The sequence below is a fragment of the Amblyomma americanum genome, chromosome 8 (assembly GCF_052857255.1).
Source record: "Amblyomma americanum isolate KBUSLIRL-KWMA chromosome 8, ASM5285725v1, whole genome shotgun sequence".
Taxonomy (NCBI): Eukaryota; Metazoa; Arthropoda; class Arachnida; order Ixodida; family Ixodidae; genus Amblyomma; species Amblyomma americanum.
In genome coordinates, this window is record NC_135504.1 from 83,257,295 (window position 1) to 83,272,269 (window position 14,975).

The 14,975-nt window shown below is 51.5% G+C and overlaps 2 protein-coding genes across 3 annotated transcripts in view; both read right to left on the minus strand.

Annotated features, from left to right (window-relative positions):
• Positions 1-14,975, minus strand: part of LOC144101965 (uncharacterized) — a 112,677-nt gene that overhangs the window by 32,149 nt on the left and 65,553 nt on the right. The gene's annotated exons all lie outside the window — the stretch shown is intronic.
• LOC144102559 (protein SSXA1-like) lies at positions 9,173-13,870 on the minus strand. The gene is made up of 3 exons (XM_077635801.1): positions 13,705-13,870; positions 13,309-13,392; positions 9,173-9,234 (listed from the first exon to the last, which is right to left on the minus strand). The coding sequence occupies exons 1-3, from the start codon at positions 13,832-13,834 to the stop codon at positions 9,173-9,175; spliced, it is 276 nt and encodes a 91-aa protein (XP_077491927.1). The 5' UTR covers positions 13,835-13,870.

Sequence of the window (14,975 nt, forward strand, 5' to 3'; positions counted from 1 at the left end):
ACTCCGTAATTTCTGCGTAGCTTAGTAAGGGTGAGGGGTTGTCAACTATGTCAGAGAGAGGCTGCGTGCCAGATGCTCGGAGGAGGAGAGCTCGAGCAGCTGTGTTGGCCGCCTCATTGCCCGTCGTTGAGAGGTGCCCTGGCGTCCAGAAGATCAGGATGTTGGAAGGATTAGACCTTTCCAAAATTTCCCAACACGGAGCGCCAACGCGGCCTCTGAGGTAATTGCGTACCGCTGCTTGTGAGTCGGACATAACCGTTGCCTCGCTGTTCTTTGATATCGCTAGTGCGATAGCTGCTTCTTCAGCCGATGTGGTATCCACCGCTTGGATAAGGCTGCTTGCAATGATATCTCCCCGGGGTGAAACTGCTGCAATTGCCGCGACTCCGTTAGCGGGTCCAGCCGCATCGACGTAGATCGTGTCCTTGTTTCCATCCCAGCGCTTAGAGAGGTGTCTAGCTCTGGCTAGTCTCCGTCCTCTGTTAGATTCCTCATCCATGCGTTTTGGTATGGGGTGAGTCGTAATGTGTGATCTCATCTGCATGGGCATGTCGATCTTGTCAGCGACTTCCCGGGGTGGACTTATTCTCAGCTTCTGTAATATTTTCCTGCCAGGCTTAGATGTTGAGAGCCTGACAATTTGATTTACACGGTGGGCCTCTATTAGTTCGTCGATGGTGTTATGGATCCCCAGCTGTAGTAAGCGCTTAGTGGATGTGCATAAAGGGAGTCCCAGCGCCGTCTTAACTGCCTTTCGAATAATAACATCTAGTTGGTCTTTTTCCTTTTTGCTAAGCCGTAAGTACGGGGTGGCGTATGTTAGTTTAGAGAGAATGAAAGCCTGAACTAAACTTAGGGCCTCCTTGTCTCTTAGCCCATTTTTTTTCTTGATTACCCGGCGTAGCATTCTAGAGACTTGTTCGGAATAGGCTTGGAGCTGTCTGATTGTAGTGGTGTTAGTGTTGCCGCTGGGTATGATGGCTCCCAGGATCTTGATCTCTTTCTTGATCGGAATGCTCATACCCTGGACCGTAATGGCGACAGAGGGAGTGGACGGCAAAAGCCCCGTATTCTGCCTCTTGCCACGGTCGATCAGGAGTAACTCTGATTTCTCGGGAGAGCACGTTAACCCATACCTCGCCGCATGCTGGCACACGACATTCGCTGCTTCCTGAAGCCGGCCTTGAATTTCCCCTTCATTACCGCTGCAACACCAGATCGTAATGTCGTCGGCGTATATAGCGTGCTCAATGCCTTGGATGCGGTCTAGCTTCTCTGGTAGCCCACGCATGGCCAGGTTGAAGAGAAGCGGAGACAAGACCGCTCCCTGCGGAGTGCCCTTGGAACCTAGATTGAACGGAGAGGAGGTCCGATCACCAATACTTATTGACGCTTTTCTATTGGAGAGAAAGTCCCTCACGTAATTATATGTGCGGTCACCACAGTTGACGCTGTTAAGCTCATCCAGTATTCCCTGGTGGTTGACATTGTCAAATGCCCCTTTTAAATCGAGCGCAAGGATGGCCTTGACCTGACATCTACCGGGGTTGTCCAGAATATCCTCTCTGATACGGAGGAGAATATCCTGTGTAGACAGCTTTTGTCTAAACCCGTACAGCGTGTCAGGGAGGATATCAGTCTTCCTCAGGAGTCGCTTCAGTCGGGCGTTCACGACCCTCTCGAACAGTTTACCCAGACACGACGTCAGGGAGATCGGTCGTAAATGATCAATATCGCATGGCTTATTGGGCTTGGGAATAAATCGCACTAAAGCCAATTTCCAGGAGTCGGGGATCTGGCCCTTGTGCCAGCACTGCGTGTTGAAGTATTTCACTAATTTTCTTAAAGAGATGTCATCCATATTAAAGAGCATCTTGGTGTTTATCTGGTCCGGTCCAGGAGCGGTGTTCTTGCGCATGACGTCAAGCTCCGCCCTCAGTTCCTCAACCGTTACGTCTTGGTCCATCTCTTCATTGGGTGCACCTGTGTACGCAGGGAGAGGGTACGAGGATCCCAGATCGAGGAATTTCCGTGCAAGTTCTGCAATGAGGGCTTCGTTGTCCCCTTTATAGCTGTGCAAGGCGTTACAGAGCGTGTCTGTTTGCTCTTTCCGGTTTGAGTTCGGCTCGATAAGGGATCTGAGGAGTCCCCATGCTTTAGCCGTGTCCATTTTACCGTTGAGCTCATCACACAGCTTGAGCCAGTTTTGGTTAGCGAGGTTATGTGCGTAGTCATCCGCTTCTTTGGTGAGTTCTGCAATCTTGGTCTTCAGCTTGCGATTGAACTTTTGCCTTTTCCACCTCCTTGTCAGAGATCTCCTGGCTTCCCACAGGTGTAACAGGTGCGGGTCAACTGCCGGAGTTTCCTCCGTGGTGTTCACTGTCGCAGAATGCCTGGCGACGGTTTTCATCTGCAGCGCTGTCCATGCCTCAATATCTGTGATATCTTCGTCCGGGAGACGTGCGACTTCCTCTCTCCACTTGTCCCAGTTCACAATCTTAGCCTTGCCAAATGGTTTCCGACATTTAACTCCCTGAACAGTGCAGGATATGATGAAGTGATCACTGCCCAGGGACTCGCCAGTGTTAGACCAGGTGGACTGCAGGCAGTTTTTCACAAGCGTGAGATCGGGACAGGTGTCTCTGCTGACGCTATTACCCGCTCTGGTGGGATGCAGGGGATCCGTTAAGATTGTGAGCCCTTTTCTGTTAGCGATCTCAAGGATCCTCCTGCCTTTCGGGCTGTTAAAGTGATATCCCCATGCTTGGTGGGGCGCATTGAAATCACCGGCTATGACGAGGGGGTCCTTACCTGCCCTCTTGATAAAATTATTAAATAGCGTGGCTATCTGACGACTTGAGTCCCTGGGACGACTGTACACGTTCAGTATGTGCAAGCTGCGTTTTCCCCTGTGTTTGGGAAGAATTTCAATGTAAGCATGTTCGATATTTTCGGTTAGCGGTTCTTGCAGCGTTGCGGTAAACTCCTTGTGAACAAGTATTCCTAGGCTATGCTCGTCTTGGAAAGTTTTGTGCCCCTTCATGCTGATGACCGTATTTGCTTCTTGAAGTACTATTACAGCAGGTGGCGCCTCCGACGTGTCGATGAAAAATTGAAGGCTTGCTTTTTTCTTTTTAAAGCCCCGACGATTCCATTGCCAAATAATTGTTTCCTGTCCCCTATGTGCCATGGTCCTTATTCGTCCTCTTCTGGAAGGGGTGCCTGTCGGCATATTTGGATTTCCTATTTCTGAAGTTGCACTCGTTGAGTTTCGATTTGAATTCGTCTCGGACTGTGGCAATGGCAGAGTTTATGTATTTCCTAGTGTTGGCGGACTCGTTTGCGAGCTCGTTTTTGACCATCTGAATAACTTGTAGGAACTTTTTATTCTGCTCGTCTCTGTCAGCCCTCAGCTCTGCAATGACGCGCTCATAAACTGACTGTGAGTTTGGCAGGGCTTCGGGTGTTTTGTCGTGAGTTGTTTGTGACTGCAGCCTGACCAATTTAAGTTCAGCTCGCAACGCCTCGTTCTGTTCTTTTAGCTGAATAATTTCTGCTTTCAGGTCGTTAAACTCCTTAGATATCGCGTTTCCGGGGAGGGATGGAGGCAACCCAGCATAGCCCACCTTTACGATGTGTCTTGAGTCTTCTTGCTTCGCAGAAGACGGTCCGCGTTCTCGGGTGCGTGGCGTCTCCTGTGCCGGTGGATCCGCCTTAGGTGCAAAGGAGACCGACCTGGTGGTCCCCTGCTCTTTATGATGTCTTGACTCTTCCGTTCCGGATCGGCCTGACGAGTTGCGACGTTGACTAGACTTAGATCTTGACCTGGACCTAGACGTAGAATTGGAGGCCGCTCTTCTGGATTCCTTCTTGTCGAACTGCTATTTTCGGCTGGTGCGTACAGCTGCCGCGTAGCTCTTGCTGGTGCCACTGGTTGTCGGTTTCTCTTCCTGATCATCGAAATGTTGATGTTTCCTAGGCTTATTGATGGGATCCAGAAACTTTGCTTTGCATTCCCTTGAGTAGGTGTGGTGATTCCCCTGGCATGCCGCACAAGTTGGGGTGCAATCGTGAGCTTCCCCGGGATTCAGCTTGCCGCACGAGTCACATTTCGATTCAGCTGGGCTGGGGCAGACGTCCGGTCTATGTCCTTCCCTGCCACACAGTACGCAAAACGGTCTAGTTTTCCTATAAAGAAAACATTTTCGCTCGATCCACCCGTACGTAACAAAGAAAGGGACTTTGTATCCACTGAACAGTATCACCGCTGAGTTAGATCTGCCGAGCCTTCGGACGCCTAATATTTCGTGGGTTTCTGAGGAAAAGTCTTTCTCTAGGTCTCTGTCTGATGCGTTGGGGTCAATCCCGTGCACCACCCCTTTGCATGAGAGTCTTGCGGTGTTCTCACGTAGGCATTGAGGTGGTACTTTTTCCCGTCTAGGTTGATGTGATCGATCTTCGCAAGTACTGTGGCGTCTTCGACATGGGAAGTTGCCGCGATGATGATGTTTTGCTCTTCGATAACTCTGATGTAATGTTTGGCGCGTAGCGTCTTGCCACGTAACGCGTTTTCGAATGCGACGTTAAGTGGGTGTACACTCCCACCCCACATTTTTAGGTCCAAACGGTCTTTCGGCTTGATAATCACTTTAAATTCATACTTGTCGAGGTCAGGCAGTCTCGGGGGCCTTTTGCGGCTCGTGGGATCCGCTGCTGGTGACTTCGGGTCGTCATCGTATGTCTTCGGAGCCCAGTGCCCTTGTGCACGCTGTCCTGCCCTGAGGTATATCGTCTTCCATCCAGGTTCTGGCTGTGAATTATCAAAGTTCCCCTCGCCTTGTTTGCTGCTGCTCGGAACACTTCCGAATCCTCCAGACTCGGGGTCGTAGCCATGGGTGTGGTCCACATCCATCGTCGAAGCCGTAGCGGAGTAGCTGCTCGCTGGTCAGGCCGAACGCGGCAACGGACGCCGAGCCCGGTGCCGAAGTGCTTGCGAGGCTTAGCGATCCCACGTTTTCGCTTGGGCTTTAAAGTCCCGCATAATGCCAAGAAAGTCACTTCTTGGGATCAAAGCGTATTCACGAGTAGTCCTCGACGTTATACGTCTGATCCGTACAAAAATGTGGAACTGCGAATGGATCTTGCGCGCACAGGACGAGAAATCCACGGAGCGCAGACAAGCTGCGTCCGCTCAATCCTATCTCCAGCGTTCAGCCTGCCTCGGACTTTGCACCAAGCCATCAGTCAACCCTAGAAATCCTCCAGGTGCCAGGTGCTGCCCAGGACACGCCATCGTTGACAGATTCCAACAAAACGTGCTCCGCAGCGGCACTCAGTCCGGCCGGGTTGGGCGCGCAGTACCCTACCAGTGAGCTTCCAGCGTTGTACGCGAGGTGGCAGCACAGGAAAATGAAAAAGGCGGATTCCCCAGGGGGTGGAGCTTCCTGACCCATCGGGGCGACGCTGCTGACTGGCCGCGGCCATGGTAGTTGCGTGACGCCTGAAAGAATCTAACCAACTGCTGTCTCTGAACAGAATTACGCAGGCGCGTGTGACGGAGAAGGGCGCGAGCACAAAAAGGACGCCGGAAAGGACTCGCCAGCTTTCGCGCGGGTTTGTGGGTTCTGTGCTGTATGTAGAAGTGCATTATTTGGCAGAGGTGTTCATGACGAAGGAATGTAGTGATTGAGCGCGATCATGTACTCTCTTAAATGCGTTTCAGGGCTCCTTTGATTATAAATTCCCTCACTAATTTAGGCATGGCGTAGTTAAAACAGGTACTACGTGCCGGGCGTGTAGTCATACCGAGAATCTCCGAATTGGTTTACTAGTGCAGCAACTTCTGCTGACGGAAAAGGAACCGTATCGACTGCATTTCCACGCAACTTTTGCAAAACAGTGCGCGCATTTTTCTCTGCAAAAATTTCCTTGGAAGAGTAGTCCATCCACACAAAGGAGCTCATTCATTCAAGAGGCCAATGAACGAAGGCATGGTTTACCCTGCCCAGTGGCCGTGTATTTGTAATTGCGTATGTGTGGTGGGTGCGCGCGTGCGTGTGTGTGTGTGCGCGCACGCCGGTGTGTGCCATTTGTTAATGCCAAATTAGGTCGTCCTCATGCAAAAACCATCGGGTTTCTCCGTAGAGTAATTCCCTGATTGGTCGAGGGGGCCATTACGTCATCAGCACCACCAAGTGTGAAAATCTGGGCAATTTTCTAGTACTTTCCACTGAATTATCATAGCGACACATCCTCGCACATCAATCCGCTCTCAAATCCCCACCAATCCACCTATCAGAATTAATATAACCCGTTAATCCGCATTAATCCACTTTAATTCATTTTATGGGGAGGGCTTACTTTCAAAATTTGGGGATCCTTCGGAATAATTCGGGGTGGGCCAACTTTCCAGTGCAATCGCATTTTATTTGAATGTGGTTAAGAAGGCCCGAAGTTTTTTAAAACTACCATTATTATTGTAGGTGAGGTGAGGCTACCATACGCGACATGTATAGGGGCAGGCCGTGGGTTCGATACCTATCGCAGCGATGCGCGCTTCTTTTGTTCTATATTTTACCCGCTGGGGGCCCTCAGTGGATGGCACCCGGCTGCTAAGCCCCAATTAAGGACGCGGGATCGAATCCCGATCAAAGCGCACCTTCATTTTCATGGAGGCAAAGTGCAAGACACATGTTCTGTGCCATATATCACCGCACGTTAAATAACCTATAGCTAGTTAAGTGGTCTAAATCAATACAGATCCCTCCACTACGGCGCCTCCAATACACAGGTTGCTTTGCAACATGATGCAGACTTGTTGCACAATTAAACGCGTGCCGTATACAGCTTCCCTCAGATAAGCTGGTGAGTTGTTCGAGCTCAAATCGCGCCCAGAAATGGCAATAGAATTGTTTTATGCTGCATGTGGTTGGGGTTATTGCCTGAATCGATCAATAAAAAAGTCGGATATTCGCATCGCCTGCGGCAACGAAGAAACGAAACTAGCCGTTTCTCAGCGATTGCACCGGTAGCGCCATCTCATTTGTCGGTCGTGGATATTTGGCAAAGAAGTCGGGTGGGAGGCGCTTTTTAGCGAAAGGGTTTATATTTAGCGGAGTTTTCGCCAAACTATGTTTTTTTCTTTGTGATCATTACTGGGTCTCTTCGATTTACAGCGTCCTGGCAGCCCGTGGCTGCCAGCAAGTTCGGCCCTGACAGGAAAGCGCATCATGTTCACATGGGCTGGCGGCCACCGGAACCAGCCAGCGGCAATCACGGCGGCAAGCCAAACACGGATCACGGAGGGCAGATGCTCTGCATGGATTCGCGTTCTGCTGTGTGTCGTTGCTAGGCGCGCGTACGACAGAAATTAATAGGCTGCTTGAGGTCTAAAACAGCGACCCGAAGTTATTGAGGGCTGCCGCAGACTGCAGAACCAACAGCTGATCGTGCTCGCACCCGTACACATTGGCGACGACAACGCTAGCGTGGCCTTCGGTGCACAGCGTGCTTGCTGTGTGAGCTTCGAGAAATCCTCAAAAGCATGCGATGAGCAATCGCAGTCTAACGTCTTCAGTTGACACCACGTCGGAGGCAAATACTGCCCGTGCGTTGTTCATCAGACGACACGCAGTACTCTCGGATTATCGGTGTTTGTTTACCACGCAGGAAGTATGACTGGTATATATGACCGCAGACGATCGGCCCCGCGTGGTGATTGACTCTGCGCTGCCGTCATTGCGATTTCTGCGTTCGAGAATTCATGAGGGCTGTAATCAGAAAATAATCGGTATAGGTTCCGCTCAGCTGCAGTCTGTCGGCCGCCGGCTTTTGCTGCCGGCAAGGAATGCACGCATAATTGAGCGACAAAAGCGATCAGCTGATTGAACCTTCATCTAGAACAGGCGGGTGTACTCTGCAAATTTAGCTTCGTGTCGTATCTGTAGTGCTACAGCATTACCGCAGAGGACTGGCACTTGAATGAAAGGCGCTGCAATAATAGTCCGGCCTTGCGTGTCGGCGCCTCACGTACCGCCGTGTGCATGCATGCGTGATTATCCGCGCTGGGAAATTCTTTTTATCTCTTTAATGAGCCATCCGTGAGGAGATGCATGTGTAGGGTACCTCTCAGATATTTTAAGTGTTTGTGGCAGAAGGTCCCAGCATCAAGCTGTACGACAGTCGGCGATGGCAGAATCGAGCACTCTCCTCAATCGGATATGCCTGTATGACTCGAGCAATGTGCTCGTGAGGGCTTTCAATAGAGGACATGTTCCAATCAGTCAAGCGTTTCTCAAACTATATCCGCCTTTCCACTGCACAGATCATAATGAAGACCACGCTCTTATCGCGCTCAACTAACACCTCGCCAAACACGTTCAGCACATGCATATATGACCCGCCGCGGTGTCTCAGTGGCTAGGGCGCTCGGCTACTGATCCGGAGTTCCCGGGCTCGAACCCGACCGCGGCGGCTGCGTTTTTATGGAGGCAAAACGCTAAGGCGCCCGTGTGCTGTGCGATGTCAGTGCACGTTAAAGGTCCCCAGGTGGTAGAAATTATTCCGGAGTCCTCCACTACGGGACCTCATTCTTCCTTTCTTCTTTCACTCCCTCCTTTATCCCTTCCCTTGCGGCGCGGTTCAGGTGTCCAACGATATATGAGACATATACTGCGCCATTTCCGTTCCCCCCCCAAAAAAACAATTATTATTATTATTATTATTATTATTATGTATATAATCGCGCGTCTGAGCGCGTACTTGGAGCTGCAATCTGCGGCCGCCCTCATGAAAGGCCGCGAACACCATCGCAATATCAGGCAGGCGCACGAAATTAACTGCCGAAATATTTTGTGAATTAGAACTATGCGATCTTACTATGAAGCGAGCATTCGTGCTTGCGAGGTGGTGAGACGATCAAATTGCGATCACACACACGTAAGCAAAACAAATAGATAAACAGCGAGCACTATCGCAAAAGGTGTCATTGCAGGCGGCACAGACTATATGCACCGTGGTCTAGTCGAAACAAGCGCCTGCATCGCGCAAAACATCTTATGAACAACCGCGGTCCTTCAAGTCGACATAAAAACGGCCGCGCGCGCTTCCCGCTACTGTAACCACCTCTCCGTCGTCTGCTAGATGCCCGAGCGCTGCCAGCCAAGGAGAAAGATCAGAGGTCCGTTCGATCCGCCTGCACTCCCTGCTGCAGTTCTGTAAAGTTCCGTGGCGGTGCTGCGAGCGTGCAGCGCCAGTTCCAGCAGTTCAAGTGCTGCCTACTTCCAAAACGAATGGTCGAGTGCAGGCCTGGTCGTCTGCTAGCCTTGGCGTCGCCACCAAATTGCAGCTAGCAGCGTGGCGCACCAAATCAACGGCCGCCAACATCCCGCTCGAGCTTCAGCACCGCAAGTCCCTGCGCGTGTGCCTAGGCCTGCCCAAAAACTCGCAGTGCGCCGCAACGTTGGCCGAGGCAGGAGCGTGGCCCCTTGAGCTCCAAGCAGCGCGCAGGGCACTGAATCACATCGACCGGCTTCACCGCGCACCGGACGGCGGCTCGCTGCTGCAGCGTATGCGCTCGCACCCGCGCTCACGAATGGGCGTGGCGCTGCTCGAGTATGAGCAATTGACCCAAGGCCCACCCCCCTACGGCTCCTGCGCGCCCTGGCCTGCTGCCTCGGAGGTACAGCGAGAGATCGTCGGCATCGCGGGAAAGCGGAGCACACCCCTCTGCGCTGTGCAGCAGCTGGCCAGAGCCGTCATACACGAGGAGCTCCAGGACCATCTCCTCGTGTACACCGACGGCTCAGTGGCCCGCGACAGCTGCTCCCTTGCTGCGGCGGCCACCATCCCCGCCCTGCGACTGCACAGCCAGCAACACGCAACCTTCCTGGGCTCCTCCACCACGGCGGAGTTGATGGGGATCCGGCTCGGGCTGGACCTGCTGCTCACCCTCGGCCCTCCGCCGCCCAGGAGTGCTCTGCTGTGCTACTCCCGCGCCGCCCTCAGCCGCCTGCAATCTAACGGCCGCGGTACCCCACTAGTGCGGGAAATTCGCTCGCGTATCGAGCGCCTCGCGCAGAGAGGTTGTGCCGTGCGTGCACAGTGGGTGCCCGGTCACTGCGGCATCGCCGGCAACGAAGAAGCTGACGACCTCGCGACCGCTGCACACCAACTACCTGCCAGCGATCTGCCCCTTGCGCTGGAGCACGTGCGTGCGGCCATTCACGACCATCTCCGAAAGCAGCACCCCGACCCACGCATCGCGGGAGGTGAGCGCATCGACAGTGTCACCGGCTGTCGCGCACTTACACGGTCGCAACGTGCAATGATCCTCCGCGCGCGCATTGGCTGCGTGTGGCCCGGGGAACGACGGGTGCGGCACGGAATCGCGATGAGTGATGTGTGTGACGGATGCGGTGCAGTGGAAACACTAGAACATCTGCTCCTTCGCTGCTCCGCGTTCGTCGATGCTCGTCGCGATATGCTCGCGGCCTATAGGGCGCAGGGCATACTACCAGACTCCATCAAGACGCTATTGTGGCCGCAGGACAGTGCGCGCACTCGTGAGCGAACTTTGGTGAGCCTCTGTGCATTCCTCGAACACACGGGCTTGACGTCCCGTCTTTTCTCCGTCAGGTAGTTACACGCAGTGACCGAACGCTCCGCGAGTTCTACCTTGAACGATTAATAACTGGACGCCCCACTCCAGTTGTAACCTACACAGTGCTGTGCGCGTGTGTGATTTAATTCCTCTAAACTGAACTAATCACGCGCACAACCTGGACACATTACTTATTGTGTAAATAGTTTGTACATATTACTTCTCCCCCTGTCCTCTATTCCTGTCCCCTCACCTCTTTCATTTCATTTCTCCATTCTGCCTGCTGTCCTTTATTTCCGCTGCCCCAGCTCAGGTGCTTCAGTATCGATGGCAGATGCCGGGGCTAGCAAAAATCTTTTCCTTCCTTTTTACTATTATTTTTAATAAAACCACTACCACCACCACCATCCCGAACCGCGTGAAGAATTTTCAAACAGCACATCGCAGCGAAGTGTTACCATGAATCAGCCTCGATGGAACCTCGCGGCAGCTAAGCGAAACGCACGTGTGTTCTTTTACTGAACACGACTGAGGTGCGCGCGTGCCGACTTGCATGCTAAGTGGTTGTTGCAACAACGTGCATCATGCGCTGCATGCACGTGTTTACTTTTTAGTTAACATAACCGGCTTCGAGAACTAATATAAGTTTATTAGTAGCAAGAAAAGACGCCAGTTACGGGTCCGTCGGGAGCACGATAGTCGAGAGATGCGAGGTGCCAGCGAGGGCCGCCGTCCCCACCTCCGTCGCCGCCTTCTCGGGTGGCCACTCACTTTCCATGAGAATCGGCAAGCCCGTGTGAGGCACTGTGGAATAATTTGAGTATATCCGTCGTTTATCGCAAAGCGCAAGCCATCGTCCAGCAAGCCGTCGTCTGCTTCCATGGCGGCTGCAGCTCCACTTTCCTAAACTAGACACGCACTTTTTTTGAAACGAATGGCGTCGTGCTGCGGCGCCATTTTGCACCGCTGGAACGAATGGCGAAGTGCAGCACCGCGAGAACCAGTTCCAAGTAGTGTAGGCGTATCGAACGGACCGGAGGTCACACTTGTATGCGCCGACGGGGCCGTTTCATCATCTTCCATGGGCCGTATGCAGTGGCGGCGCCATGCGGAGCGTCGTAGAAGCCGCGGCGAAAAAAAAAAAATGCAGCGCCCGGGCAGACGGCACCGGCGCTCTCTCCAGCGGCGCGCGCTGAAAGCAGACGACAAGCAGACGGCACGGCTGTTTGGTTCAGCGGGCACGCCGTGACGTTGTATTTCTGCGCCCATAAGTCAAACAGCAACAGTTCTTGTCGGTGTCTGTCCTCAGATGTTTGAAGCGTAGCACCAGTTGCTCTTGGCCTACCAGCGGTAAAGAAGCGCGCGAGAGTGCCCTCAATAGAAATCAGGCGCGCGCGGCTGAACGGAGGCGACACGCTCGACCGGTTGCCTTGGCAACCGAAACCAAGACCTACGGAACTAGAGTCCTGCACATTTGGCGGCGTCCTATGGGACTGCGTGCGCCAACTTTCGTTAACTTTTTGGCCGTTTAGGGCGCTCAATTGACCTGTTCGTTTGTCATGATATTCATCATCGCCTGCTTTCGACAAGTGATTTCTCTCCTCTCACTGCCTCCCTGTGCACTTGTCCCGTCTCATTATTTTTAAAGCTAGCAATGAACAATGCAAATATGACATTTCTTTAAATTCTAGCGGTGAATATTTTGTTTGCTCGCATTCCAGGCGTGAGACTTTCTGGCACCTTTGCTATGCAATAGATGAATGATGAATACTCACAACGTAGACAAATGACAAAACTATTACATCCTTGAAGTAAAATAACTGACGCCTTCTTGCTTAAAAGGTTAATTGTAGCGCCAGGCCGCCCGTAGCTGACGTTTCCTAGCGGCAAAAGCCTTAAACTGGAACGTGCGCGCTGGAGCAGTGCCAAATGTGCAGGTCTCTAGTTCAGTAGGTCTCGACCGAAACGGCGGTAATTTCTTTCCAGGCCGCCAGTGGCTCCGCGGGCTTGTGACCTTTTCTGGTCGCCGCAAACAGCAGAGTTTCCACTGCTAAAGGTTTTAGTCTCCGTGCTGCCAGCTAAAGCAGTTGAAAAAGCGTCTTCAAACCTCCCGCAAAAGCACCCTACCCCTATTCTTTGCCGAATCTACACAGCCGGCAAACGAGATGGCGCCACCAGAGCAGTCCCTGAGATAACGGCCAGTTTTTATGGTTGTCGCCGCAGACGATGCGAATATCCGACTTTTTATTTTATCGATTCAGGTAAGTACCCCAAAACAAATGTAGCATACAACAATTCTGCCGACCTGCTGCCCTTTCTGTGCGGAATTTGAGCTCGAACAACTCACCTAGTTTAGCTGAGAAAAGCATATTCTACGGCGCGCGTTTGACTGCGTAACACGCTCTATTTATTATGATATGCATATGGAAAGAAGCAGCTCACACTAACAACTTATGCGACCGTCCAATCTGAAAAGCTGCTTCCTCAATACCAACAAAATATTGGTTGAACATATTTTGCAACATCTATTTTAAAGGTCGAACAAAACTCATTCTAAGCGTATACAGTGTCGCGGACCTCTCCGATATATCGCTCTCAGATACGACGTGCATCTTTCCTTCAGCATATGAAGCAAGAAAGTGGCAGTAAAAATAATAAAAAAGAATTATCGCAGCACTTAACGCTGCGACAGCTCTTTATATACTTACGGGAATTGGACTTTTTTGGAGGTTTAGCCGGTATAGCTGGGGCCGGTTTTGGTTTCATAAATTCGGGAAGCGGTGGTTTCAGGTCTGCAAAAATACAGGTAAGGGTCATATCTGCTTCCGGCAATTCTTTTTTGTTTCTATGTCCTCTTATATATGCTAGCAGTCAGTGAAGCCTGTTTGTGTGCACGACTGTGAGCCGTTAATCCTGGCCACAAAATTCATTCAAATTTTCAAATCGAGGGGCATCATGCAATTTTCTAATATGCACAGCTGTTGTGTTTGAAAATTGCGTCATTCTGGTAGCCATGAGGTGTATTATTCACGGAAAATTGCTGAAGCAAGACCTATTTTGAAACAAACAGCTCCGAAGGAAGGCAGTAAAAAGAGTTCACTCACCCAGCTTCACCATCAGCTCGTAGTTCTCTTTTATGTTCGCGTACCGCGTCTTCATGTATTCCGTGAGGCTCTTCCATACTTCGTCAGTGAAATACTCGCGAATTTCTGTAAAGTCGTCCTCGCTCGCCATCTCAATCGACGGAAGAAAGCCTCGGCAAATATCTCTCTCAACTGCGCCGTAACTGCCGCTCGCAAAGGCTGTCGTCTGCTTAAGCGCTTAGCGGTTTATGCAACGATAAGGCAGTTTAGGCATGCAGAATTAGTTTTGGTTAACTATCACGCATCTAGTAATTATTTTCTGAAGGTTTTGTGATGAATCTTATTAACACAAGTTATGCATTACAAACAACCACTCAGCCAGTGAAAAGTTTGGCGGGATCTAAATACTCATCTGGCCACTATGAAGTAAAAAGTTTATTTTAGTTTTTTTTTTTATAAACGAAGGTTGGTTGGAGGCTCGTTCAGGCGCGTTGTGCGGAAGTATGTCGAGTCTCGTGAAACGCGCGGATATAGTGGTAAGGCTCACAGGCGTCGATCTAATTTTCACGGCATGAAACATAGCTCGAGCGCCGTTCATAATTTTCTGCGATGAACCGCTTCGTAGCCGCTTGTTTGAAAAGCGCGCACTACGTTTGAGTGGCGAGGCGGGCCTTCAAAATCATGCAGCGCACATAACTTTGCGGCGATCGATACAAGCCTGACGCACACTGTTCGACGCAGGTATAAGATTTTCTTCTTCAATTCTGTGCCTGAGCGCCTGAACTTTGCGCAGCAGCTACAATCTGTTGATTGAGCTGGTGGGGTGAGCGATTCTGTATAATATGTGCAAATTTTTGTTCGGACTCTACTGTTCATGAACTATTCAGCTTATACGCTTAGGGCAGCTGCGAATGGTAGAGCAAATGTAGTTTCATGCGTGCAAGTTCTGTATTTCTGGGTGCATTGCTCTTCAGGAAGGTGTCTTCAATTTCCAGCTCTCAGGCGGAAGCATTTCCAAGTTGTAAATGTGCAGAGACGTATTTTCGCGTATTGACTGGACAAGTATGAACTGCAGTCTTTTCTTTTTTGCTTGTTTGTACTTTCCAAGATCAAAAATCACATTTGGTCCAAACTGCGAGATGCACTTTGTCACGACGCAGCTGGCGTACGTCGTGGTAAGGCGGGAGGAGGGCCACCGAAGGGGAGCAGGGGAACGCGCCGACAAAAGGGAGAGGCTCTCAGGGCGGCGTCGCGCGCGAGTGTCGGGAGCCTCGGCCTAAGCGAGGGGGTAT